General features: G+C 41.5%; 12 protein-coding genes across 12 annotated transcripts; 7 read left to right on the top strand and 5 right to left on the bottom strand.

Moving 5' to 3' along the window:
- Positions 1-2: 2 nt before the first annotated feature.
- Positions 3-284, top strand: PICMEDRAFT_20611 (hypothetical protein; the record flags this gene model as incomplete). Its single annotated transcript, XM_019162163.1, has 1 exon — positions 3-284. A coding segment is annotated over one exon (282 nt), but the record flags the coding sequence as incomplete, so codon positions are not given.
- Positions 38-2,107, bottom strand: PICMEDRAFT_18243 (hypothetical protein). The gene has a single exon (XM_019161920.1). The coding sequence runs from the start codon at positions 2,066-2,068 to the stop codon at positions 503-505; it is 1,566 nt and encodes a 521-aa protein (XP_019015435.1). The 5' UTR covers positions 2,069-2,107; the 3' UTR covers positions 38-502.
- A 1,060-nt stretch (positions 2,108-3,167) lies between these two features.
- On the top strand, positions 3,168-6,653 carry PICMEDRAFT_46504 (hypothetical protein). Its single transcript, XM_019163124.1, has 5 exons — positions 3,168-3,664; positions 3,785-4,015; positions 4,073-4,255; positions 4,661-5,514; positions 5,716-6,653. Exons 1-5 carry the CDS (start codon positions 3,255-3,257, stop codon positions 6,549-6,551), a joined length of 2,514 nt encoding a protein of 837 aa, XP_019015434.1. The 5' UTR covers positions 3,168-3,254; the 3' UTR covers positions 6,552-6,653.
- A 97-nt stretch (positions 6,654-6,750) lies between these two features.
- PICMEDRAFT_18241 (hypothetical protein) lies at positions 6,751-8,640 on the top strand. The gene has a single exon (XM_019161919.1). It carries the CDS (start codon positions 6,791-6,793, stop codon positions 8,543-8,545), a length of 1,755 nt encoding a protein of 584 aa, XP_019015433.1. The 5' UTR covers positions 6,751-6,790; the 3' UTR covers positions 8,546-8,640.
- Positions 8,641-8,789: 149 nt separating this feature from the next.
- PICMEDRAFT_18239 (hypothetical protein) lies at positions 8,790-10,758 on the top strand. Its single transcript, XM_019161918.1, has one exon. The coding sequence runs from the start codon at positions 8,896-8,898 to the stop codon at positions 10,516-10,518; it is 1,623 nt and encodes a 540-aa protein (XP_019015432.1). The 5' UTR covers positions 8,790-8,895; the 3' UTR covers positions 10,519-10,758.
- Positions 10,759-11,148: 390 nt separating this feature from the next.
- PICMEDRAFT_74569 (hypothetical protein) lies at positions 11,149-13,392 on the top strand (the record flags this gene model as incomplete). The annotated part of the gene is made up of 1 exon (XM_019164806.1): positions 11,149-13,392. The coding sequence occupies one exon, from the start codon at positions 11,149-11,151 to the stop codon at positions 13,390-13,392; it is 2,244 nt and encodes a 747-aa protein (XP_019015431.1).
- A 165-nt stretch (positions 13,393-13,557) lies between these two features.
- Positions 13,558-13,938, bottom strand: PICMEDRAFT_37090 (hypothetical protein; the record flags this gene model as incomplete). The annotated part of the gene is made up of 1 exon (XM_019163058.1): positions 13,558-13,938. One exon carries the CDS (start codon positions 13,936-13,938, stop codon positions 13,558-13,560), a length of 381 nt encoding a protein of 126 aa, XP_019015430.1.
- A 263-nt stretch (positions 13,939-14,201) lies between these two features.
- PICMEDRAFT_13524 (hypothetical protein) lies at positions 14,202-16,030 on the top strand (the record flags this gene model as incomplete). Its single annotated transcript, XM_019160074.1, has 2 exons — positions 14,202-15,857; positions 15,971-16,030. 2 exons carry the CDS (start codon positions 14,202-14,204, stop codon positions 16,028-16,030), a joined length of 1,716 nt encoding a protein of 571 aa, XP_019015429.1.
- Positions 16,031-16,902: 872 nt separating this feature from the next.
- On the bottom strand, positions 16,903-20,247 carry PICMEDRAFT_37379 (hypothetical protein; the record flags this gene model as incomplete). The annotated part of the gene is made up of 1 exon (XM_019163080.1): positions 16,903-20,247. One exon carries the CDS (start codon positions 20,245-20,247, stop codon positions 16,903-16,905), a length of 3,345 nt encoding a protein of 1,114 aa, XP_019015428.1.
- A 394-nt stretch (positions 20,248-20,641) lies between these two features.
- On the bottom strand, positions 20,642-23,515 carry PICMEDRAFT_65417 (hypothetical protein). Its single transcript, XM_019163486.1, has one exon. It carries the CDS (start codon positions 23,473-23,475, stop codon positions 20,695-20,697), a length of 2,781 nt encoding a protein of 926 aa, XP_019015427.1. The 5' UTR covers positions 23,476-23,515; the 3' UTR covers positions 20,642-20,694.
- Positions 23,516-23,659: 144 nt separating this feature from the next.
- Positions 23,660-25,712, bottom strand: PICMEDRAFT_18234 (hypothetical protein). The gene has a single exon (XM_019161917.1). It carries the CDS (start codon positions 25,461-25,463, stop codon positions 23,826-23,828), a length of 1,638 nt encoding a protein of 545 aa, XP_019015426.1. The 5' UTR covers positions 25,464-25,712; the 3' UTR covers positions 23,660-23,825.
- PICMEDRAFT_13520 (hypothetical protein) lies at positions 25,689-26,054 on the top strand (the record flags this gene model as incomplete). Its single annotated transcript, XM_019160073.1, has 1 exon — positions 25,689-26,054. One exon carries the CDS (start codon positions 25,689-25,691, stop codon positions 26,052-26,054), a length of 366 nt encoding a protein of 121 aa, XP_019015425.1.
- Between the last annotated feature and the right edge of the window lie 44 nt (positions 26,055-26,098).

Below are 26,098 nucleotides of genomic sequence, written 5' to 3'. Positions count from 1 at the left end.
GTAAACAAAGACTTTTCACCAATGATCTGAAGTCGTTGCTTTTTGCATACGGGGATTCGCAAACCCCTAATATCGAGACCATTCATATGCTGGAAGATGCGGTGACTAGCTATCTCGTCGACGTTATCATGGAGGCAAACAAGGTAAGACGTTTACAGCATAGGAACAAGTTTCAAGAAACGGATCTTAGGTTTGCCTTGAGGAAGGATCCTGTTAAACTCGGAAGGGTGCATGATCTTTCGACCTTGACAAAAGAAATCTCGAAGGCAAATAAAATGTTCGATGTGAACGAGAGGTCATTGGCTGGAAAGGACGGCAACAAAACGGGTGCTGCCAAGGACAAATCAAGTCTTAAGAGTGGGAAAAGCGGTAAAAGCGGGAAAAAGGCTAAGAAATAGCGATAGCCTTAGCTTTACATGTCTCTGAATGAGGATTCGGTAGATTGTGCATTTTTAATTGTTGATTTATCTAAATGTAACAGGTATAAAAACTTGCTGCGTGCTTATTTAAGCAAGTCTTGGGCAGAATATTTCCCGGATCTGAGCGCATGGTACGCCTTTACGAGAGCTGGATTAGAGGCCTCCACCTCTTTCGGGTTCAAATTGTCTTTCGCTAACGGAACACTTCTCCCTTCGGCAGCCAGATCAAACAGTGGGTTGAGCAACTGTTCTTCCATCTTATCTGTGAAGAATCCTTGAAACCTGTGCGGCACCTCTGGTTGATCGATCTTGGTTCTGCTGTCATCCCAACGAATCTGTTCTTTCAAATCGGGAAGCTTCTTGGCACCGGAAAAGACACCAGCAATGGCAGCTGCTGAGTATTCCATAGTGTGGAACATCAACCCTGTGGTTGGGATGCCAATTGTAGCTATGCTGTTGTCCTTTGTTGAAAAGGTATACAAGTAGAGGTTCCCGATTTTGGAGATCGGGCTCTGAGATTCGTAGCTGTCGTTGTATATCTTGACATATTCGTCACTTGGATCTAGGAAAGGGAAATGGTAGTGATAACCTGTGGAGAGGATTATGTGGTCGTACTTCCCGACGGTTCCGTCCTCAAACTCAACCTCACCGAAATCAGGCAAAAGTCTTCTGATCCTTGGCTTGAAATTGATATCTGGACTTTGCTTGAAACAGTCTCTGATCCAGTCATAGACACTTTCAGAGCGCTGGGAAATAGTGACACTTTTAGCAACGGGCGAAAGATATTGTGTTAAATCAATTGAGCTCGTTCCCGACCCACACAAGAGCACGTTTCCATGCTGGTAATCGCTGGCGTTTCTAAACGACTTACTGTGCCTGATGACATCTGGATATTTTGCAACGAATTCGGAGAGATTTTCGATCTTAGGGATGAAGGGAACATTGCAGTGGCCATTGGCGACGACTACAGCATCAAATTCCTCAGTGTACCACTGCTCGATGTTGGAGTACCGGGCTTTGTGCCTTATGGTGAGTCTCCACTTGTGAGTCTCAGGGTTTTTCTCTACTGCTTCGACGCTCGAGTTCAAACGGAAGTACTCTGCAAGGTTGTATTTGACTACTATGGACTCAAGGTAATTTCTGACATCCGTGAGAGAAACAAGCGGATCTAGAAATTTTCCTCGACTGACGTTCTGGTACGGAGTGTAGGAGAACCTCATGAACTTCTCAGGTATATTCGTGAACAGGTCCTTGTATGCTGCGTTCTTGCTCCATTTCAGCTCTTCTTCAAAGCTTTTCTTCGAGAATTGCACAAACGGATGCTCGAAGGAGGCCTTGGCAAGGTCCTGTACCGTCGGACTTGGTGACTTTTCGTAGATCTCATCTGGCTTGTTGTACTTCCCTGACTTGATGATGCTTAAAGGGGGTAGCTTCGGATCCGGCGTGTCGAAGTAGTTCCAGACGCCTCCGATCTTGCTGTTCTGCTCGAAGCACACAATCTTGTTGAACGCCGGAGACGCAGGTCGGATGTTGTGTTCCAACGTTGACACATGGTTCGTGGAGACGTGTGCCAGTTCATTTATACACGCAATTCCAGCAGGACCTCCGCCGATAACGGCTACCGATCTGACCACTTTGTTCAGACACATCGCTCGTGGGATTGCTGCAAGTGATGTGCTTTAGTGTTGTTGCACAGCAGGACAGACTACAACTCGACTCTACACTCAATTCTGGCCCGGGTGGTTTGTCAGACCGGGAAATCGGCCGTTTTTCACTGGCCTCTGTGTTTGCAACTGGCCAAGACGGAGTGCAAATCATGCGCCCGGATCGCTAACGCCGGCTGCTGAAAATTGTGGCACCGCAGCGGGGGCCGGGCTGTGCAGACGTTGGCGTGTTAGCGGCTGTTATTTCCTCTTTGGGGGTGAGATACGAAATTCGACGTGACTCCGAAGGAAGAGAAAGAGCAGAAACAAAAGAGAAGGCGAAAAAGGGGGCGTGGAAGAAAGACGACAGTACCGGTTAGAGAGACGGCGGCGTGTGTGTTTTGCCAAGTGGGCGTTCGAAAATAACTGTTGTGATTTTAGCCGAACTATCACGTCGCAGACGTTTACCGGTGGGGGATGGGTTGTGATCCATCTGGCACAGAAGATAAGATAACGAACGAGCCAGAGATGCGATCAGACACAGCTAGGAAACAGACAGGGACGAAACAGACGAGCCCTGCGGAGAGGTGTTCGAAATGGAAACCCGGAGCGGGCGCGCGGGCGGAAAGAGGAGGCGATTTGTGTCCGGCAGCAGAGGTGGTGAAGCTGGTGCAAATTTTCGAGCTGGTTTCGGACACTCTTCGACAACCGGACAAATGCAGAGGGCTCAGACGGAAAACGGCACGGGTCTGGCCTCAGTTTCGGAGTTGCCATCACACACACGTCGTTCATGGGAGCAGAACCTAGGGAGCACAGTGTTGGCTCCGCAGTCTTTAAGGGGGACACAGCGGTGGCTGATCAGCAGGGCTTTGGTCAGGGAGACCAAGCACGCAGGGAGGAAACCGTGAGTGCCGAGAAAAGCACCGAGAGTTCGGAAGCAACAGCTGGCAGAGCAGGAGCAGAAGCAGGAGCAGAAAACCAGCAGACTAAGGCCGGCGAAGCTTACAATGATGGTAAATACGATGACGAAGTAGAGGGCAGAGCGGACAAGAGGGAAACGCCGGAGGATAAGGAAGAAACACGGGAAGACAGCGGCGCCAGTATAAAGAAACAGCGGCGTTCAAAGTCGTTCACCGGGTGCTACACTTGCCGTAGGCGAAAGATTGCGTGCGATTTGGGGAGACCGTCGTGCATGAAGTGCAAGAAGTCCGGGTTTGTATGCGAAGGGTACGACGTCAAGTTGAGGTGGTCCCAGCCGATCGAGTTTGACAAGTACGGGTACCAGCTGCCGTCGAAGCCGAACCAGGAAACGGAGTACTGTCAGCGACGGTCGATTGAGTACGTTCAGTACTCAGACAGGGCTGCTTACAAATATTACGACGAGATGGACACAGACTTGGCGAGCTTGCACAACCGACACTTGGAGTCCAAGGGCCTGGCGACCGTGATCAAGGGCCATTTCGGCGTGTTCCGAGGAACGAAGCTCACGCCAAAGAAGAAGAGGCGACGGGTCAACGAACGGGCCGGCGAGAAGCAGGCCACCAAAGGTACCAGCCTGCAGAGCGCCAAACGGAAGAAGTTGTCCGACCTCACGCCCATCCCGTCGCCTATATTGAAGCCCGCAGCCACCCCGGACACTGCTGAAACCGCTGCTGCCCTCCCGATCACCCATGGTACTGCCAAACTGGTTCACAGCAGCAATCCAGCGGCACCTGTTGCCAGCGGGACACAATTCAAGCCAGCTAAGAAAAACCAGAACTTTCTGTATCCTCAAAACGTTTCCACGTCTACCATGCCGAACTCCGGCCAGTTTGACGGCACCAAGCAGGGCAACTCTATGGGTAACGAATGGCTTAGTACGGAGCTTCTTGACGCAGCGTTATTGACCGCCTCTGCTTTGAACGGTGATACCCATTTTCTAGATATGTTTGACCTCGACAACTCAAACGCGCTGTCCTCCTTCTCGGTTGTGAACAGCAATAACAACAACCATCTCACCGAACAAAGGAGCCATAACAATAACGTTATCAATCCTTTGGGCAGTTCTGGTGACTCGGGCTCCCATCATGGTTCTCACCATAATCCCTCACACTCATCAACAACTGATCTTTTCTCGGACTCTGTGCCCGACAAAATGTTGCACCTGCTCTTCCAAGGTAGAAATGTGATGGACGTGCCCAAAGATCCTCAACAGTCCACCCAAGAGCCATCAGGAGGGTCGAAGAACAATAATGCACAATTTACCTCCCAGACTCAGACTCAGCAACCTTTTGCCGATCGCAGATTTCAAGTTCAGAACATGAATCAAACCAACGAAACTATTGATCCGAATACAAATCGCAACCAATCCGTGTTTTCTGACTCACACCATTATTCACCTCTGGCGTCCACACAGCTACCCAAGAACAGCCAACCTTCTACAGATTCTCCTTACGATGGGTCGGTCTCAGGCATGAGCATGAATGCAAAACTGCGTTATTCTTCTGCTCCACCAACTGAGGTGGTGCCAATGGGCTCTGTTGATGGGTCCGGCTTCACTTCATCAAGTGTCGAACCAACAGGAGCTTCGAGCTCTCTTAGTGCGGCACAAAACACTAGCATTGTTCCAACAACAAATCTGAACAATAAATTCAAGGGAATCAATCAACCTGTCATTGGCAATGAGATCAAAATACATGCTTCTACCGGTATCAAAATGCCCAAAAATATAATGGAAATTCTAGAAACAACACCATTGCCGAAATCCTTAGCTATCGATAAGTTTGGAATACCAACCACATCGCTAAATGTTCACCCTATGGCAAGGTATCTATTAAATTACTATATCGAAGACGTTGCGGATATGATGACTGTCATACCGTTGGCTAAAAATCCTTGGAAATTCATTTACTTTCCTCGTGCGTTGATGGCTGTTGGTGAACTTGCCTCCTTGGGTCGTACTTCAAATGCCAGAAATGGTTTGTTGAATGCATTGCTTGCTGTCAGTGCTTTCAATTTACAAAGCAAATTTGTACGTGGCAGTGACGAGATGAAATATTATGTCGATCTTGGGATCCAATTAAGAAGGCAAGCCAATGAATTTGTTGATAGATGTATGGAAGAAGATATTTTATCGCAGAAGTACAAAGACGTCCTTGTGGCAGTATTGTCAATGGTCACAATCGATGTGGTTTGGGGAACTATGTCTTCATGTAAAATACATTTGGATCATTGTGAAAAGATTATTGAGAAGAAAATGTTACATAAAAAAAAGTTGTCCTCAAAAGCAATCATTCTACATCGAATTTTCAGTTCATTGAAGCTAATTCAGGATTCAACCAGTTTGGAAAACATTCAAAAATCAGAAATCTTTTTGAACGAGAAAAATTACAAAAACTTTCTTACTGGTTCCAAACCCACAAAAGAACAATTAGATGAAATAAACAAAGACAACTTTCGGGGAATTTTTAGAGGTTCGAGAATCAGAGTTAACAGGAACAATACCGTATCCAGCCTAAATGTGAATCCCAACAGTGTTGTAGATGATGGAAACTACACGAACGGATTATCGACAAGAGCTAGTTCGGGAATGCCTGAACATGAAAATGCTGTTGGGGTTTCACCTGGGTCATTAAATCACTCCAGACAACGTAACGGTAACTACTCGAAGAGAGGAAAGTATAATGAAAAGATCACTGATAATGGTAAAGTCAGAATTGAGTTCATAGTTAACAACGAGGAGAGCAATTTGAATAATGAGCAGTTCGATGCGAATTCAGATATACCTGCTTTTGTGGATATCACCAGAACCAGTTTTAAACCATCTAAAAACAAATTGGAAGATAAAGTGGTCTCTTCCGATGCAATTTACGGTTTACCAAACTCTTTAATCTTGATGTTTGGTGAAATTGTTCCATTGACGAGGTTCAAAAAATATCATGAAGATCACAACATTATGCTCCCTTCCTTTTTTGACGAATTGGCCACTCAGTTAGAGTTTAAACTGTTGACATGGAAACTAGAATGGACACTTATAGTGGAGGACGATAACGGGTCCAGTATTGGGGACTCTGTAGATGAAGATAAACGTCAGTTCATATCACCAAGACACGAAGGTATATATCACCATGTGATGTCTTTTTACCATGCCCTTATCATTTACTTTTATCGCTTCATCGAAGACGTTAATCCGATGTACCTGTTAGAGAGAATCGAAAAAGTTCTACACCATTTGAACAAAATTCAAGACATTCTTGAAAATAATAAAGAAACTTCATACATTATTCCTTTATTTTGGCAAGGATTTATTGCAGGCAGTGAAGCGATGACTCTGTATCTACAAAACGGATTCAACAAATGGGGCCAGGATATTGCTCAGACAGGAATTGGAACATATTGGAATGCCAGACAAATTATGCTCGAGATATGGCGTCGTAAAAATCACAACGTGAAGAACAATAGTTGGGTTGATGTTCTTCGTGACTGGAAGACTAATGTGATGTTGACTTAATTTTTGCTACAATCGAACTTAGCTTGTATATTAGTGAAAAGTATTATTAATTCGGAAACTCTAATGTGTAAAAAGAAACGCGTAGTTCAAGCAATCGCTTACGTCAACAACCTGTAAAAAATAAAACGTATCAAATTTCAGGCTCAAGTGGCAAGTTGCATAGCTGTTCAAATCAGAAACAAGAGAAGGGCGTTGAACAAAGGCTAAAGTTGAAGATCAAACACAAGATCGGAAACAAAATGAAACTTTCCAAAGTTTTAAGTACTCTGACTGTGGTCTACTCGGTATGCTTGGGTGTATGCACGGGCTTGGCTGGGTTTGATTTTAACGATATCGAAGACGATATAGTGGTTCGATACGAGAAAAAACCTCCACATCACGTTGAGTTCTCTAATTACCATCAGTTTTTGAAAACTCCATTCAAAAATGAAACTTATGAAAACTTTTTACACTCCTACATTGATGAATCAACAGCAGTCACCTTCCAAGATGTGAATGATCTGAATGACAAGATCAGGCCTGTGATAAAAAATCTAGTGACTGAAAACTTTTTCAGAATCTTTAGGTTGAATTTGTTCAAAGAATGCCCATTTTGGAAAGGAGATGGCTTTTGTATGCATAGATCGTGTGCAGTTGATACGATAGATGATTGGGAGAAATTACCCGATATCTGGCAACCCGAAGCATTAGGTAAATTGGAAGATTCCGTGCTAGTGAAGAAGTTGAATGCAGATGCTGAGTACAGTAGTAAGGACTATTGTGATCTTGATGGTTTCATTCATGATACGGTTTTTGTTGATTTGGTTGCCAATCCTGAAAGATTTACGGGTTATGGTGGAGATCAAAGTTGGCAAATTTGGAAGAGTATATACAATGAGAATTGTTTCAATCTGGGTCACGATCAATGTGTTGAAAAGAACTTTTTTTACAAGATTGTCAGTGGGATGCATGCATCTATTTCAACTCATTTGTCAAATGAATATTTGGATACCACTGCAATGGATTACAAACCTAGTTTAGTACAGTTTATGATGAGAGTGGGTAACTACCCTGATAGAATTGCCAACCTTTATCTGAACTACATTGTTGTTCTTAAAGCACTAATAAAGCTAGAGACTTTTGGCGTTTTTGACGATCTGACCTTCTGTGAAGATCTGAATTTCGTTGAAAAGGAAAACGAATTCAAAACTAGATTCAAGGAGCTCTTAGATCCTGCCTTGGAGTTTAGTGAATGTCAGAACGAATGTCTGTTTGATGAAAATATTCTCTTCAAGGAAAAAAATTCGGCTTCTGTCAAGGATGAGATAAAGCAAAATTTCAAAAATATTACTAGAATCATGGATTGTGTGCACTGCGATAGATGCAGATTGTGGGGGAAACTCCAAACTACGGGTTATGGCACTGCACTAAAGGTGTTGTTTGAGTTAACCGATAAGGAAAGCTTTCAGCTTGATTTGTCCAAGGTTGAGTTGATTGCACTTGTAAACACTTTCGACAGATTGTCTAAAAGTATTGAAAGTATCAATAATTTCAAAGTCAAGTATAACGAAGCGATTCGGAAAGAGGAAATGGGCGAGGATGGCGGAGATGATGGCTTTGGGAACGACAAAATGGGTCGTCTCAATGATAGCGCCTTTGTGGCTAAAGTTAATGACAAAGAGACCTTGAAAAGTGAAGCCAAGGGAAGCCTAAAACATTCGGAGAACGATTATAAAACGCCTAATTTGTTCCAAAAAGAGACAGAGATGTATGAGGATGTCATTTATCCTAACATAGGTTTGGATGACACAGACGGCGAAACCTTAGGCCAGATATTCAAGCTTGAACTACGAAATGTATTCAACACGCTGAAGTTTGTGATAAGGTCCTACTATCTTTTTCCCAAGTTGGTTTACAACTGGTGTCTAATCCGAGTGGTGTATTACTGGAACACATTTGTAGGGCACGTTAATGAAGATTTCGATTTTGATAGGTTATATCGGATTGAGATATAGGTATATATAGTTACTTGGTTTGTATTTTGTTAGATAAAGAAGTTTATAAAGTTGTCTGGTCGATAAAAGAATTAACTCTTCGAATGGCGAAACTCAAGCCCTCCTAAATTTAGCTGAAATGGAGAAAATATGTAAAACATGGTCACGTGCGCCGTGTTGAAGATCTTAACAATACTTTTTGCGACAATCTTTTGGCGTTTTGGCCACTGAGCAGAGCTATATCATTTCCGAAATCTGCAATTTTGGTTGGAGCAATACCGGACCTTGTCTCACACAAGTGAGGAGTGAGGAGAAAGTTGATATCATTTTGAGTCTCACTGCATCGTGAAGCGTGGCAGAAAAGAAAAAATATGACCTTTCAGGTGGTGGTGACATCTACAGCCTTGACGGAAGTTGAAGCAAAAGTTCTGGAAAAAGCATTACAGGAGAACTTTTGTATGGTCAAGTATAGTCCAGACTTGACTTCCGAAGTACAGGTACTGATACTAAACAAAAAAGATCCTTTCAAACATTGGTTAAAGTCTAAGAAGTTTATGTATGTGACAGCCTATAGACCAGACATACGCGTGATTGATTTTGATGATATTTGCAACCGAAAAGGAGAGCAGCCATCAGCAATCTTACTGAAGATTCGACAGGTGAAACCTTTTGAAGGTCTTCAAATCTCGTTGTGTCGTTTAGAAGAAGGACTTTCAGAAAAAATTCATTCTGTGGTAGAGTCCAATGGAGGTAAGGTCATTCACCATTTAACCAATGAGACCGATGTGATGGTGAGTATGATTGCAGAAGGTAAGCGATATGAAGCTGCATTGAAATGGGGTGTGGCTGTGGTGAGCCCTGATTGGTGCTATGACAGTGTGGATCGAGGTCTACCGTTGAACACCAGATACTACAAACTTCTACAGAACATGGCTGGCGTGGTAACGAAATTGAATTATGAAGGTGAGGAGGACAAAACGGGTAGTGAAACGGTTGTCAAAACTTATAGATTGGGTAGAAGAGCCGATGCTTGTGATTGGGAGAAGCTTAAAGAGTGGCGGGACAACGAGCATGCTCGAAAACTTGAAGATTACATCAAAAGCAAGATTGACGGCACTGAGCATAACAAGCATAACGATGAAGCAGCTCACAAGGGCAGCAGTGAAGATACAAATGAGGAAAATTTTACTTTGTTTGAGGAAAACGTCACTGATCTCAACTCAAATAAAAGAGTTTTTTCACAACTTGATCAGGTTGATGACGAAGATAAAGTTGTTAAGATTAAAAAGGTAGGGAAGGCAGGCGAATTGTGGAATTCGATGATGCACAAGGAAAAAAAAATCAATCCTAAATTTGCAAACATGAAAACATTGCAAAACAATACGCGGGAATCTAAGTGCCCCATATTGCAAGGTTTGAAGTTCAAAACAATAGGATACAGTTCCAGAGAGAATGAGAAATTGGCTAAAGTCATTGCTAAATTTGGCGGAAAAGTGACCACTGACCCTGAAGATCAGGTGAATTTTACTGTGGTAAACTTTAGGTATAATGAAATTGTGCAGGGGTACAACCTTATTACTGAACTGGCGATAGAGCGTTTTATCTTCAATGAAAAAGTCGATGCAGGCGATTACCTTTGGTGCAAGCCCTTTTTTGTTGATCAAACAAAGCCGGTTTCGGCTTTCAAAGAAAAGTTTTTTATAGGTAACGAAGAGATCGGAAAAGATGGGCAAGATGGAAAAGTCAAGGTTTCGATAACAGGTTTCGAAGGAACTGACCTGTCTCAAATGGAACGACTTTTGAAAGAAAAGCTTTCACCTTGGGTGGAATTTCAACAAATTTTTAGTCAGGCGTGTCAGCTCTTAGTTGTGGGTCTATCTGGCCATACAAACACGGGCCGCCTGCGTAAACAACAGCTTGCCCGTCGATGGAACATCCCCGTTTTCCTTGTGGAAGACTTTTATGCGAAAGTGTTGGAGCTTTCTGCAATGTAAAGAGATTTAATAGATACCTGATTATTTCTTTGCAGGCTTAGTGTAACTACTTAAAAATTACAAAGCAATACTTCATGTCTTATCAAATTGTAGAACTTGCGCTTGAGCTGAATGCAATTGTCTGGCCATGAGGTAGTTCGGCAAGGCAGCTGGCTACACTGTATTTTGCTAAAGTTTCACAATATAGAGTTGTGAGTCACACACCCTACATGAAACTGGCTACAGCCCACCGTCATTCTTTTGGGTCGACAGGTGGTAGGTCAGATAGCTAGAAAAAAGCCCACATTGATTAGATCGCTAACTTCAGTGTGTAATATTTTCATCATGACGCATACCGTCAAATCTTGTATAAACCAATACACTATTGAGCAGTAGTTTTGTTGATAGTACCAAATGGTCCGTACTCACTCTAGCTGATAGCTTTTGGCATGTGTGTATGAAACTCATACTTTAGATTATGTTCTCTTGATTTTTTATAGTACATCGCATATGAGCGAACATCGATCGAGCAAGCATTTTTCGTTTTCTCCTCTTCAACATTTTGTAATCGTTGTATCAGCAGAAGAAGAACATAGCTCTCCCGCTCTTATAAACTAAGTTAGGTCTTTTCAAGGACAACAGATAGTACCAATGAATTCCTTTTTCAAAAACAGCATTATTAATCATTCTAAGGAGTTCACCTCCTCAGAGTTTTACCGGACAGTCACAAGAAAAAATGGTTCTGAGATCATAACGGTGACCGGCGGCAAAATCACACTTACCCAGCTCAACACAGACAAAAGCCCTCAAATTGCTATTGCAGAGGGATTACCGTTTGAGCCTATTGAAATATTGATGAATGAATGTGAGCAACTGTTATGTGCATACGACCAAACAAATTGTTGGTTATTTTCACTAAATAAAGAAGGAACCTCAATTAGATTTACTGTGACGTACAAGGTCAAGCTTGATTTGGCTGAAAATGAAACAGTTTTACAAGTCGTTTTTAACAACATAAGTAAATATCAGTCTGAGATAGTTGTGTTGACCACAACCGAAATCAGAGCTTACAATACAAATTTATCTCTTAAATCTCCAGTCATCCGTTACAACTTCAAGAAAGAGTACGAAAAGAACATATCATCAAATACTTACGATATTAGTGACCCAATAATTGATCCAGTTTCGATATGTTTTGCTTCATGTCCACCTAATTCAGTATTTGAGTTTGAAGATGCAGGATATTTCTCGGGTAACACTCCACAGAACGATTTGACACTATTTCTATTGACTTCGGATGCATCTGTTTATCAAATTTTCCCATTTTTCCCCTATGAGTTGTCCGCCTCCAAAGAATGGCTTGGAGATTTATTTGATTCAACATCAATACTTTTCAAATCCAAATCAGATAGCATTGAACAATTTGAGATGATGGCTTCTGTCAAAGTATCAGCATTGTTATCAAAAGCTTCAAACCCAGCTAGCATTGAAATCAGCGATGCCTTACCATCGATTTATCGTAAGGGAAAAATCACGGGACCATTATCAATGGAATCATTTCCTGAGGATTTATATGTTTCTGAAGCTATTAAACTTTTGAGTCTACCTAACGACTTACTTATCATTGTTTTCAATCACACTGTGGTTGTCTTCAACAGGAATTCAAAGGCAACAATGATTTTTGAAGACCAGAAAATCGAAACAAGAGACAGCTTTCTTTTGCTAGATTCAATAATATTTAATAAAAATGAGGGAGATGTATTTACCGCTATGGTGCATCCAGTGACACGTGATTCTGTGTTTGTAGTCAGTTCCAACGGCTCACTTATTCAAGTTGATTTTTCTAAGTGGATTGAGCCCTTAACTGCAGGATTGAACACTGGTGATTTATCAGAATTTAATAAATTATGTCAAACTGGAAATTTACCAACAGAAGTCATAACATTAGGCAAAATGCATTTGTCAAAGGAGAAACCTTTGACTTCTCGACTCACACTTAGGACTCATGAAAACAGCATTTGGTTTTCATGGAATACTCGAGATGTGTATGCCATGGTAATCAAAGCTAACACTTTAGATATATTATCCATGTTTTTAGTTAGTACTTCCAAGGCATCAACTACAGAGGCAGCAGATTTTGCCGAAACACAAAATGAAAAGATAAGCGGTAACGAAAAGGACAAAAAAAGCTATAAATCTTTACTCTTAGGTAACTACGAGAAAGATGTAATGCCACTTATAAAAGGATCTCTGGCTAAAATCACTGAGATAAACAGTGCTATGCAGAAGTTTCCATCAACAATTTTAAATGAGCAGAATACCACGGCTTCAGAACTCAAGACGGTTCATGAGTTATCAGAGCTAGCTACCTCAGGACAGTTGATACTTTTTAGAATACTTTCCATAATAACTGACAGACTCCGTTTGATGACCAATGAGTATCACAACCAAATAAATACCTACCATCAGATTATGCTTCAGAAAGAAGCTGTTGTAGGAAAGTTTTTGAGACTCAAGGGAGTATATTTGGATTCAATTGAGAGACAAAAGAAATTAAACGCTAGAATGGTGAATGTTATGTCCAGTGTAGAAAAATTGGAATCGACTAAAAACATGACAAATGTGAGTATCTCCTATCAAGAAAATGCGTACTTCAAAGAGTTAGCACGGATCAGAGATTTTACTGTCAAGAAAGAATCAGAACTGGAAGAAGTAGAATTTTTGTTGACAAATATAAAAAATGCAGAAAAAAGTGTTTTAACGGAAAACAAAGAAGTCATATTAAAGAATTTTGAAAGTAGAAGAATTCTGGAGAAACTCAAGCTGCAACTTGAAACTCAAGATAAATTCGTAGAATATTTGGTAAGTCTTCTGAGAAATTTCAATATCGATTAAACTAAAACTTAATTTGCATTTACGCTTCAGTATCTGTTTCACCCATAATTTATTTTATAACAGTATCAATTTTTCTATTTATGAACCAAAATTGTCGCCCTTTGCGAGATAAGGGCCATGTCATCAAAATTTGTTAAAAAGTAGCACCTTAATTTCCAGCAAGCACTAAAAATCTGTAGCTCTCCCGTTAAAGCTCCAATCTCCATGCTTTATTGGATCTTGTTTGGGGCCATTAACCTCTCCGGTCTTTGGGTTAACGTTACCTTCGAACTCTGGAATGGTCTTAGAAATGCCACCGAAATTGCCAACATCAGAACTGGTAATTTTTGGTGGGGCATCTTCCGGGGAAAAACCGTGATCTTCATTATATTGCTCAATAGCTATTTGTGTATTTGCCGCCTGTTGCAACTGTTCAAACTCCTTTTGGTCCTCTGGGTCCAATGGCAACGGCGATGGACCCTTGGCGCCAAATGCTGAGTTCGAGGAGTAAAATTTGAGGGAGTTTTTTGGTATTAGCTTCAAGAGTATGTTTCTTGTTTTGTACATGATTGTGTTTGCGTGTATGCGTAGTATATGTGTTCCGGGGCTAGAAAGCTCACCATCTCCGAACTCAGGAGATCCTGACAGACAATCAAAAAGAAATGCCGACATCGCCGCTTTACTCAATGCCACGAATTTTGGACTCGCAGCGTATATTTTTCTTCGGATCAAATCAAATGTTTACACATTGAAACGTGTTGTGCTACCAAATTATAGGATAGATTTTTTTACAAGCACGAAACGGACAGCAACTACAGCAACAGAAAGATATGAGGTATTTTGTACTGCTTCTTGGGCTTCTGCTTCAATTGACGGCTTTCCTCCTCTTTTGTAGAGGGTTCTTCCCCACAAAAGTGTTGTTGACACCAGCCGAAGTGGAACAGTTTTCCACTCCATACCCAAATAATTACCATGATCCGGAGCCTCAATTCAATAAGGTAGTACTTATGGTAGTAGATGCTATGAGAGCGGATTTTTTGTTCTCCAACAATTCCCGTATGAGTTTTGCACATAGTTTACTAAATGATGGTTATGGCGTCGGATTCACAGCTTTTTCAAATCCACCGACCGTGACTCTACCACGTCTCAAAGGTATCACCACAGGGTCTACGCCAAATTTCATTGATGCTGTACTGAATATTGCCGACGATGACACGTCAAGCTCCCTCGGTGATAGTGACTCATGGATAAGACAGATGTTTTTGGAAAATTGGAATATCAACATGTTTGGAGATGACACATGGTTAAAACTTTTCCCGAACTATTTTGCCAAATCCGAAGGTACTGCCAGTTTTTACGTTAGTGATTTTACTATAGTTGACAACAACGTAACAAGACATTTGGACTACGAACTAAGCAAAGAAGGAAAATCTTACTGGGACTGCTTGATCTTACACTATCTCGGTCTTGACCACATTGGTCACAAAGGTGGACCAAACAGCTCTAACATGCCCCAGAAACAAGAGGAAATGGACAGTATTTTAGAGCGTATTTTCAAAGAGGTTGTTTTGCAAGATCCGAACTCACTTTTCATCGTCCTAGGTGATCATGGAATGAATGATGTAGGAAACCATGGAGGATCCTCCACCGCAGAAACTTCTGCTGCCTTGATGATGATTTCTCAAAAATTCAAAGGACTAGGCCTAAACAATGATATAAAGGCACCAATTGCTTTGAACGATGACTACAATTACTTTTCGAAGATAGATCAGATTGATTTAGTACCGACCTTAACTGAACTCATTGGGCTTAAGGTTCCAATCAACAACCTTGGCGCTTTTGTTCCTCAATTTTTGGAGTTATACTCAAATGAGGAAAAAAATAATATCTTGCTCAAAAATGCTCTTCAGCTGAAAGTACTATTAGATAAATCACACGGTGGAGTTCACCCTTTCCCCGAGATGGATAACACTGAACTTTTAGAGTTCATTAAAAATGCTAAAGAAGAACTATCTCGAAGCTCTTCTGCTTATGATTATCCTTTCATTTATGCTGGTATTGGTTTATTTTTAATAGAAACACTGGCTTCCTATATGTTTTTTGCTTTTCATTTCAAAGACCACTTTCACATTGCTTTTTCTGATGTTGTATTTTTTGTCACCTACTCTGCAAACTTTATTGCCTCATCCATGGTTGAAGAAGAGCATCATCTATGGTGGTTTTTCACTACTGTTTATACTGCATTCATAATACTGAAAAACCTTAGAGGTGAAAAAATCAGTTGGTTAGGAATTTTAGCCATGTTAGTTGGCCTGAGATTGCTAAAAGCTTGGAACAATAGCGGTCAAAAACATAACATGAAAGCAAATATGAAACTCTCCACATATTTGAGCCAACTTCCAGAAAATATAGGTCCAAACATATATGCGTCTCTTCTTATTATTTCTGTTCTTCCTATGGGCATTATTGTGAATGTTTTCGGCAAGGTTGGATTATACACCATAGTTTTGAATATCCTATTTTCAATACTATCATCCTTAAACTGTTTTATCAAGATGATATCTTTTCTGACAGAAAACTATGATATCAATAAAACTAGCCTGAGTCCGAGATGGTATTTTGGTTTTATTTGCAATTTGAAAGAAGTTCTGCAACTTGATGATTATAACAAAATAAACAACTTTCTTTTTGTTATATTACAAAGATTTTGGTTAGTGGCCATTTTACTGCAACTATTGCGGCCAATGTATGCCAAATTTATTAAACAAAAAAGCATTTCATTTAAGAGCTACTTACTCAATCTGCTATCAACTGTAACATTTATCTTAATATCACAGACTAACTATCTTAATGTGCCAATCTTCCCTGTGCTTTACTTGATTTTTTTTGGGCTAGTTCAGATTTCTCCGGAGTCTTCTATAAATTCCAATGCATTCAACTTATTCACTCTATTATTACAAAATTTGACATTCTTCCAATTTGGATCCACAAACTCATTATCTTCAGTTGATCTTACCAACTCTTTCAACGGCCTAACAAGCTATAACGTATTCTTATCGGGCCTTTTGACATATACATGCAATTGGGCCGGTCCTATATTCTGGACAATAGCACACTTGTACATAGTTTTCAGCAAAATACCAGAAGATAGAATCAAGTCTATGAAGTGGAACTTATTATTTGATCGATTATTGTTTAATTTTGTTTTTTATTCCACAAGTGGTCTTCTTCTGCTTTCTTGCTGCTATCATTTGAGATTTCATTTATTCATATGGACTGTTTTCAGTCCTAAGATATTATATTTTCTCAGTTGGTTAGTATGTAATTTCGTCTTTGATTTCTTAGTGAGTACCGGAATTGTTGCAATTTTTGTATGATTTTTAACAAAGTATCTACAAGGTATTGTGCATTCAAGAATGTTTATAGAAAAAGTACAAAACCATAGATGTATAATAGTATAGGCGGAATAAAGTTATCGAATTTTATGTAAAATGAAGGAACAATCTAAAAGCAAAAAATGTATCTAAAAGATTACTCATCTTCATCGTCAGTATTGACAGGTTTTGGGGTTCCCTTTGGAGAATTCAACCATTCAATATATCTGAGTCTTCTTCTTTCTTCCTGCAACTTCTTTTCATTTCTTGTCAATCTCTTCTTTCTTTGCTTGACTTTGATGTTTGCAGGGGAATCATCGTCATCTGCTTTTGCTACTGACTTTTTAGCCAACTCGGTAGCCAGCTTCGTTTGCTCAGAATTACCACCATCTTCAAATCTGGTTTGGTCAATTTCTGCAACTCCTTTGGTAACTAGTTCACCATTCTCAACAATCCATTGTTCAGGGCACAATGCACCAACAAACTCATTGTTATGTGAGATCATCACAACAGCACCCTTCCACTCTCTAATTGCCATTGCTAATGCACCTAAAGAATCTCTGTCAAGATAGTTGGTAGGTTCATCCAAAACCAAAACGTGAGGATTATTCCACATCGCACCGGCAATAACAACTTTGACCAATTGACCACCGGAAAGTGAACCAAGCGCAGTATGATCTGCAATCTCACCATCAAGACCAATTGCTTCAAAATGCTCTCTGATGACCTTAGGGGTTAATTCTCTGTAACCAAGACCTTCACGAGAAGCTTCGTGATCATCGAACTTCTGCACAAGTCTTTCGAAACCATGTTCAACCAGAACATCTTTTGGAACCCAGGAATTACACTTTGGAAGCCAATTCTTCCACTTAACTTCGTATTGGAAAGATTTCTTCAATTTTTGTCTACCAACCACAGCTTCAATAAATCTTGGTCCACGGCCATCGCCGACGTCAATTTGTTGTTCCATCATTTTTCTCTCATCTTCCGAGCCGATTTTACGAGATTCTTTCAGAAGAACTTCTCTATCGTCACCAAATCTATATCTCCATTGTAAATATTGATTTGGTGTTTTTTCTTTATGCTCATTGACGTGTTGCAAAGCGTGTTGAGCAATGTAACCAATACGCAAATTTGGATGTTTTTCAACAGTACCTTCTTGTGGAACGAGTTCGGCAGTAAGAAGTTTGATTAAGGTGGACTTACCTGCACCATTTGGACCCAAAACTGCAACTCTTGAAGAAAGTGAAATATTACATGAAACGTTCTTTAAAGACGGCTTTTCGACACCAGGGTAAGCGAATGTGACATTAGACATTCTCGCAACCGATCTGGTATTTGACTTGACACCAGTCAAGATACCAGGTGGTGGGAAATGCATCTTCACATTAGAATCAGTCAAAGTATAGTAAGCTTTTGCTTCTGGCTTGATATCAACGAAATCGGACAAGTTACCCTTGTAATAAACCAATTTCTTATTTTCGTAATGGATGATATCAGTACAAACCGCATCCAAAAATCCCGAATCGTGAGAAACAATCAATGATGTAATATCTGTGTGTTCAAGTAAATAGTTTTCCAACCATTTAACATTGGAAACATCCAAATGATTGGTAGGTTCGTCCAATAAAAGGATGTCTGCCTTCAACAACATGGCACGAGCTAGCTCCAACTTCATTTTCCAACCACCCGAGAGAGATCCAACTTTTTGCGCTCTTCTTTCTTCATTGAACCCCACACTCTCTAACGCATCTGCAATTTCTTCCTTTGTTGCAGCACTCAAATCAGGATCAGAAGCAATAAAATCAACTAAGTTCAAATCACCTTCTTCGCCTTGCAATTTATGCTCAACAAAACAAGTCTTCAAGACAGATTGATCAGGGAATCCTTCCAATTGACCATTGTTGATAGCTCTCATAAGAGTGGACTTACCAACACCGTTTCTACCACAAAGACCATATCTATGACCCTTAACTAATCTCAAGTTTGTCTTGTTTAACAACATTCTAGCACCATAAGCAAGAGAGAAAGCTGCATTGACAATGACAATACCATCTTCTTCATCATCCTTAACAGCGTCTGGAGTAAACAAAGTCTTTAAAGTTAGGACCATATCAGCAACTTCTTTGTTCTTTTCTTCTTCATCGTCTTTATAGTAAGATGATAATGCCATAGTAAAGTATTCGGAAAGAGAGTTCCAATCATTAACATTGGCGTCGGAGACAACAATGCCGGTTAAGTAGCTGAACAAAACATCGCTGTTCAATCGGTTCTTGAATTGTTGGATATATTGAGCAGCAGATGTCTTGTGAAGTCTACCGTGGAATTTACCATCACTGTGTTCCTTCTCGGCCTCTTCAACAACTGACAAAGCATCATTTGCCATATCTCTAACTTCCGGTAAAGAAGCAGTTTGAATAACTTGCTTCAAACCTGGAAGTAAAACAGGAATATACTTTTCAATTTCACGCTTATTGTTAACCAATCTGGTCAAATTTTCTGTGATTTTCACAGTTTGTCTCAATTGTTCTTGAGATGACGATGACATTTTCAAAGATTTGTCAATAATTGGAACAACTAGTGCGAGTGCAGGTTCAGTGACCTCTGCAACAAATGTGACAGAAGCCAAAGTTTTGATACAATCTGGAACCTTCTGAGGATTAGCTAAAGTTTCAACAATTATGTCGTATCTTGGAGACAAATCCAAGTTATCTAAAATTTTGACAAATTGTTTCAATACCTTCATACCATCCTTGGCTAATTCAGGCTTGAAATCAGTGGCCATATCAGTAAGAATTGGGATTGCATCATAGAATTCCATTTCCAATAAATCTGCAGGACACTCTTCAATGAGTTTTTCGACTAATTTTAAACATGCGATCTTGGATTGCCACTTTGCACCAGACTTGAGGTATGATAAGAAATGTCCCACTAAGATAGAAGCCTTAGCTTCAGTTGGAAACATACCATACAAAGTGTCAACAGCGGCCTGTGCAGCCCTCTTCACTGTGTTTTCCTTATCTGTGAAAAGGTCAAATGCATAATTGAAGAAGTCAACAAAATATGCTTCATTTGGTGTAGCACCTGCAAACTTACGACTCAAAGTTTGGATTAAAACAGGAGCAGCTTCTCTCAACAATGGGGAGTTTTTTGGCTTAGATAAGGTTTTGATAACTTCACCAATCTTCCAGTCTTGCAATGAGGAGGCACCGTGTTCGTAAACTAAATCTGCAATCGTATTGCATTGTTCACGAACTTCAGAAATCTTGGTTGATTTGTTTAATTCTGATAAGGAGGCAGACAGAGGCGTGATTTCCAGCTTTTCTAGAGCAGAAGAAATCGAAGTCGAAGATGCATTAGCGGACATTGGGGAAGACGAGACGTTTGGCACGGTACTATTAGAGTTTGCACGTGAAGATACCTGAGAACTCTGACCACTTGGAACATTTGGTCTTGAATTCAAACTAGACTGCTGGTGTGCCAAAAACTCTTCGTATGACATCTGTTGTGGTTGTCTTTTTTGATTCGTGAAACCTCTGTTGTTATTCCTGCCGCTAGGTGAACTTTGTTGTTGGTTGTAACCAGTGGAACCGGATCCGCTGTATCCTTGGTATCCGGAAGCCGGGGTTCCCCAGTTGCCATTGGCATTAGAAGATGATGCATTTGCATCAAACTTTGGTGGCATTTTGGTTGATTGGTCTTATGTGAAGCTATTTGAACTATTAAAATCTTATTATTGCTTCTGGTCTTCCAACCTAAGAGATACCAAACCGGAAATATAGTGAAAATTTTTTCTTTTCCTTCTCTTTTTTTCACACCATATGGTGTATCAAATTAGCAGTCTGATTATGTAATCGCGGAACCTATACAGCATATGCTGTATCTATCTCTGTCATAATTACTTATAAATTTTATATACAGGTCCTTACATTTAATAAATGGAAATTTTTTACGGCTTCCATTCCGGCAAGTTGTAAAATCTTTGCAGCCCCGAAAGATTTGTTTCAAATACAGCTTTATTGTGGTAGCGCTCGGAGTCTGGAAGAAGCAAAGAGAAAGGATCCTCCTTAGTATAGGTCGATTTGTAGCAAAATAACTCCGCGTATTTGTACAAAACCATGGCAACCTCTTGCCATGAAAAGTCCCTTCTCGTTTTGAAGTCGTCATGTAGAGACTGAACTCCAAAGTGATGACGGTATTGTTTTATTTTCTGTTCGTATTGATGAGCTGCTTTTCCGGTGTGCTTCAAATAACGTTCGGCCTTAGAAATAGAGAGTTCAAATTTTGTTTTGATTGCCAAAACAAAATCAAACTTAATATTTTTTTCTCCAACCAATTTTCCATACCATTGAATCAAACAGATTGATCCTGGAAAATCACCATAGGCTAGTAATGTTCCCACAGCTTCCTGTATGGTGAAATTATCATCTACCTCCTGTTCCATCATCTTTTTCATCAGCGAGCGTAAAGAATTCAAACGTAGGCTAAACAAATCACCAGTAAGTGTTCCTGAAACGACAGACTTATAATAAGCACAAAATAAGGTGGTCCATAAATTTTTCGTTCCCGGTTTCCCCAAACGGATATGATTGACGGCAATTGGGTTATCAGAAAAAACATATGTTTCGATAAATTTGATAGCTTCCGAGTACAACTTCTTCGAAATGAAAGAGAGAATGATCTTGTTTGCTAGTTCCTGTTCCATTTTGATATCATAATCAACCATCATTTGCAACAAGTCATTTATCTCCTTCACTCTTGGGTTTGATTGTATCAAGAACAATTTGCAAAATTCGGTGTAAGCGTAGGAATTAGCAACCGGTAAAATGCTGTCCACGACACCATTGGATTTATGCTCATTCATTTGACCTATGAGCCTGCATGCAAGCTGAAAGGAGGCAGCAGACTTGTGCTGAAGTAAAATCTCAAGCAGAGACCTGACGTCAAAAGACGTTAATTTCTCGCCACTTTGAATGATCTCTTGCAAATCATTGATTTTTGATAAATGCTTACTTTTCAGCTTTGCTAACCGTTCAAGATAGATGTTGATATCTTCAACAATTTTTGCCTCATTGTAAGAAACGCATCTCGTTTTCTGTAGTGTGCTGATCTCTTCTATCAAGTAATCTCGTATTTCTGTGGAAAGTTTATGTGACGATGGATAATTTACCCTGGAATTCTCCTCTAAAGTTATGAGAAATAGTTCTCTACCAGAATATTTAAATTGTTCCCCAAACCTCCTAACAAATTCGTAGATAAATTCTTCATCGATTTCAACGACATTTTTAAGCATCTGGACCCCTCTTTCAAACTGCAATCCTCCAATAAAGGAAAATATACATTCAAGAATGCCGTCGTAAGAGATAGGCTCGGTCCGATTGTAGTAATTATAAACTTGTTCTCTGTCCTTATCATCATAGAGCCTGGTCTCAGGAACCACTATTTCTTTGACGATTCCCAAGTTTTGTATGTTGATTTCAATATCTTCCCAAAACCAGAAAGCATCATCGAAATTTTCCTTCATGCAACACTTTTTCAAAGCATCAATCAACGTTAAATTGTTCACATAGCCCCACCGATCTCTAATATCGTGAACCAAATCTATAGCTTTACTTAAATCTTCATTCTCCATCTGATTCTCATTTTTATTGTTTTCTCCTGCATTGTCGGGGAGTGAAGTGGACTCGTTAAAGTACCTGCTTAAATGGATGCAAACACCCAGTTCAAACCAAAATCGTTCGTTCTTCACGTCTTTTTCCTTTCTTGTGTCGTACAAGAAAAACGCCCGATCAAGGTCATTATATCTAATGCAACTTTCAATGAAAAATTTCTCATTAACCGGATCCGGTCTTGCCCTAGGACCCAAATCTCTGCGGAGAGCCTGGTACAATAATTTGCCGCAAAGATAGATACATCGCTCACGTCTGTCCGAATCCACAATCTGTGTGGATAGTTCATACAATGCGGCATACTTCTCGAGAGGTACCGAGGATTGTAAATCGACGTTGCTCATCTTAGTCAGATGTTTCAAAAAAAGGGGTAGTTTGTTCAATGAAGATTTTGAATCCATAACTGATAATTCCTGTGCCATTGCAAATGCCTTTGTCATCGCCTCCGGATCAGAGCCGGTTTCGTTCTCATCGCTGGTCATGAATTCGTCTAACTTTTTCCTTATTTCGACTTTTTCTCTATATGTATCTCTGTGCTGATCGCTGATCCGGCTCTTGCCGTCTTCAATAAGCCAATCGATATATCGATTGATTTCTTCCTCGCTCACTTTGGACAACGTCATCGAGGGATCTTTGATGTATTCAGATACAAGCTCCTGCTCCTTTGCCGACTCCTGCACCATTCGGTTGATAAAATCCGTGTCAACTTCCACACCGTCTTGTTTAAAGCGTGCTGTCAACTCGTTGACGATATCTTGAGGCTTCTTGAATTTCATTTCCTGCATTACTTCGTTCAAATACTCATTGTTTCTTGAAGAAGATGACGGAGTGGAAGTAAAAGAATGAGAAGGAGAGGTGCCTGAAAATCTACTAAACCTCGACCTTTCTACTTTCCCGTCTGAAACAGGTACTCCTGGATCTTTGTCCTGTATATCAATAGCCCCCTTTTTTTTGTTCTTTCCCTTGGTAAGGTCGATCTTGATGGGTGTTCTTGTCCTCACCCCCCTTGAATGTTGGCCAAACGCCACGGACACAAGTCCTTGACGTTTGAGGTACTGCATGTTTTGGTTGAAAAATGTGAAAAGGCAAAAGGAAAGACGGATGATAAAATAGATTCGAAAATAGGTGTCAAAAGGAAGATAGTTTGACCGATATAAAAGGTTGGAATTTTTGCTCCTACCGAAGACATGAAAAATTCAAAATCTTTACTATTACGTAATCGCATTTTTTACATTTGTTTTAGTTGTTGAATTTTAATTCGAATTAATTGAATGATATATAATAAAAAGACATGCACATGATTATATAAAAATCATCGATAGGGGGTGAGAATCGAAAGTTTGAATGTTTTTACATAATTTTCATAAGACATTTAAGTTTTGTAAGGAGAGGAAGAGGGGGAATAATACACTTATTTGAATTGAGATTCAGTGACACCAGCACCCATTGCAGAAGTTGAAGAAACACCACCTGTCACCAACTTGACAATAGAATCAACGTATTCTGCACCAGACCATTTTTGATGTTTCACGACCTCGACACCGGATTCTATTTCCTTTGCTTGGATGTTTTGGCCGTAGGCTCTCATACCGTGCGCAGCGAAATCTCTGGAGAAGTTGTCGACAGCCAAGGCGGTGGTATGTAGACCGGCCAAGGTGATGAATTGCCAAACGAAACCCAACTTGGACAATCTTGGGATGTAAGTTTCTTGTTCTTCTGGGGTCATGGCAGAGTTCCAGTTGAAAGAAGGAGATAAGTTGTAAGATAACCATTTGTTTGGGTAGACAGCCTTGACACCTTCGGCGAATTCCTTTGCTTGTTCGTAGATTGGCAACTTGGTTTCCATCCAAACCATGTCACAGAATGGAGCAAAGGCTCTAGCTCTGTTGACGGCACATTGGGTACCACCATTGTATCTGTAGTAACCTTCTCTGACTCTTGGCTTGTCCCAGTCAAAGTAAAGCTCGTAACCCAAAATGTCCTTGGCGACCTTTTGAGCTTCACGAATGGAGTGGTTGGATAATGGCGTGACAATGGAGTTGAACTTGGCAATGGCAGCCTCCTTGTCGGTGATCTTGGACTCCTTTTTCATGGCAGCAGCGACGGCTTCGTGGAATTGGGAGATACCAGCATCCTCAACCCATTTAGCTTCGATCTTGGCCAAATCGTCACCGTAAACACCTTGTTGCTCGGCCTTGTTCATCACGTCCACCAGGGGTTCAATGTCCTTGTTGGTAGTACCCTGGACAAAGTAGTGGTCCCTGTTGTCGATGGTGGAGGTGATCAAGGTTGCAGCCTCGGAATCGGTTCTTGCGACAATCAAAAGCGAAGAGTGGAAGACATCAGCAGAAGTTCTGATGCACACCAATCTGTTGATGTGTTCTTGGATTGGAACCAACACCTTACCGGCCATGTGGCCACACTTCTTGGTACCTGCAGCTTGATCTTCAATGTGGATACCTGCTGCACCGTTTTCAATGAACATCTTGGTCAACTTGAAGATGGCGGTGGTGCCACCGTGACCGGTGTCACCGTCGGCAATGATGGGTCTCAAGAAGTCCGTGTAGTTCAACTTGGATCTCTCAGCCTTCGAGAGGGAGAATCTTTCTTCCCTCTGCTTTCTGTCGTGGAACAGTTGCGCGTAGAACAAGTGCTGGACCTTGTTTGGCACAGTGTCCATAGGGTAGTCTGCAAGGTCTGGAGAAGGCTCGTTCGACGTGGAAGCCGTGGAGGAACATTGCCAGCCCGACACGTAGATGGTGTCCAAGTACTTGGCCATCTGCGCCACGTGGATAGGGTCGAGCGCACCGAAGGTGATGGACGAGGTGCCGTTCTTGGCGTGCTCCTTCAAGAGGGCAAACGCCTTTCTGGCCATTGCGTCCGAGGCGTTTGGGTTCACGAGCGTGGATCTTCTCTTGACAATCTCCTCCGCGGTGTACGGTCTCTTGATGCCCTCCCATCTAGGCTCCGCCCACCACTTGTTGACTGCGTCGACCTCGGCCTGGAACGCCTTTTCTTCGGCATCGATATCAATCTTTGTGTAAACCATTGTGGATGTGTGTGTGCGTGTGTGTGCGTTTGTGTGTTTGCGTCTGCGTGTGCTAAGCTGTGTGCTTGTGTGCTCAACCAACTGCTTGTTGAAGAAAAGAAGAACTACAACAGACAAAACACACCTAACAACACTCCACCAACACTCCGCACCAGCAAAACGACCCCAGAGGATGGCAAACACCCCGCTATTTATACCACTCCTGCCCCGGCGCCCGCAGCCGCAATGGCCTCTCTGCCCCTGCTCTCTCCCTTCCTCCTTCACCACCTCCGTCACCGCACACCTTACTGTTACCCCAGACTCCCGCCACACACGCCCCGGCCGCCCCGTCACTGCCATGACGGCAGTGTGAATCATCTCCCTCGGCTCTCTGGGGAAGGCCCGCCGGAGCTGCGCCGCGGCACGGGGCAGCGGGAGAACGGCCCGCAGGGGTCAGCGGAGTGCGCCCACCCCCGCGGGCTTGCGGACATGCACACGCCCACGTCCATGCTGCCGGCTGCCGGCTGCACCGCCACAGTGCTGCCGCAGCAGCCGGAGACGCGGGATCTCCGAATCCCCGACGGTCCGCAGGTCCGCGCCAGTGTGGGGTAGCGGAAACCATACTCAGGGGGTGCAGTGGCGGGGCGCGGGGGCGG

Source organism: Pichia membranifaciens (assembly GCF_001661235.1).
Source record: "Pichia membranifaciens NRRL Y-2026 unplaced genomic scaffold PICMEscaffold_7, whole genome shotgun sequence".
NCBI lineage: Eukaryota > Fungi > Ascomycota > Pichiomycetes > Pichiales > Pichiaceae > Pichia > Pichia membranifaciens.
This window is presented reverse-complemented; position numbering and strand designations above follow the sequence as displayed.

Coding starts and splice junctions, on each gene's coding strand:
- PICMEDRAFT_46504 (XM_019163124.1), top strand. CDS start 3,255: ATGAAGTGCAAGAAGTCCGGGTTTGTATGCGAAGGGTACGACGTCAAG. Junction 4,256..4,660: donor GTGCCCAAAGATCCTCAACA/GTCCACCCAAGA, acceptor ACAAAACACTAG/CATTGTTCCAACAACAAATC. Junction 5,515..5,715: donor CTTTCGGGGAATTTTTAGAG/GTTCGAGAATCA, acceptor ACTCGAAGAGAG/GAAAGTATAATGAAAAGATC.
- PICMEDRAFT_65417 (XM_019163486.1), bottom strand. CDS start 23,475: ATGCAGTACCTCAAACGTCAAGGACTTGTGTCCGTGGCGTTTGGCCAA.
- PICMEDRAFT_18243 (XM_019161920.1), bottom strand. CDS start 2,068: ATGTGTCTGAACAAAGTGGTCAGATCGGTAGCCGTTATCGGCGGAGGT.
- PICMEDRAFT_18241 (XM_019161919.1), top strand. CDS start 6,791: ATGAAACTTTCCAAAGTTTTAAGTACTCTGACTGTGGTCTACTCGGTA.
- PICMEDRAFT_18234 (XM_019161917.1), bottom strand. CDS start 25,463: ATGGTTTACACAAAGATTGATATCGATGCCGAAGAAAAGGCGTTCCAG.
- PICMEDRAFT_18239 (XM_019161918.1), top strand. CDS start 8,896: ATGACCTTTCAGGTGGTGGTGACATCTACAGCCTTGACGGAAGTTGAA.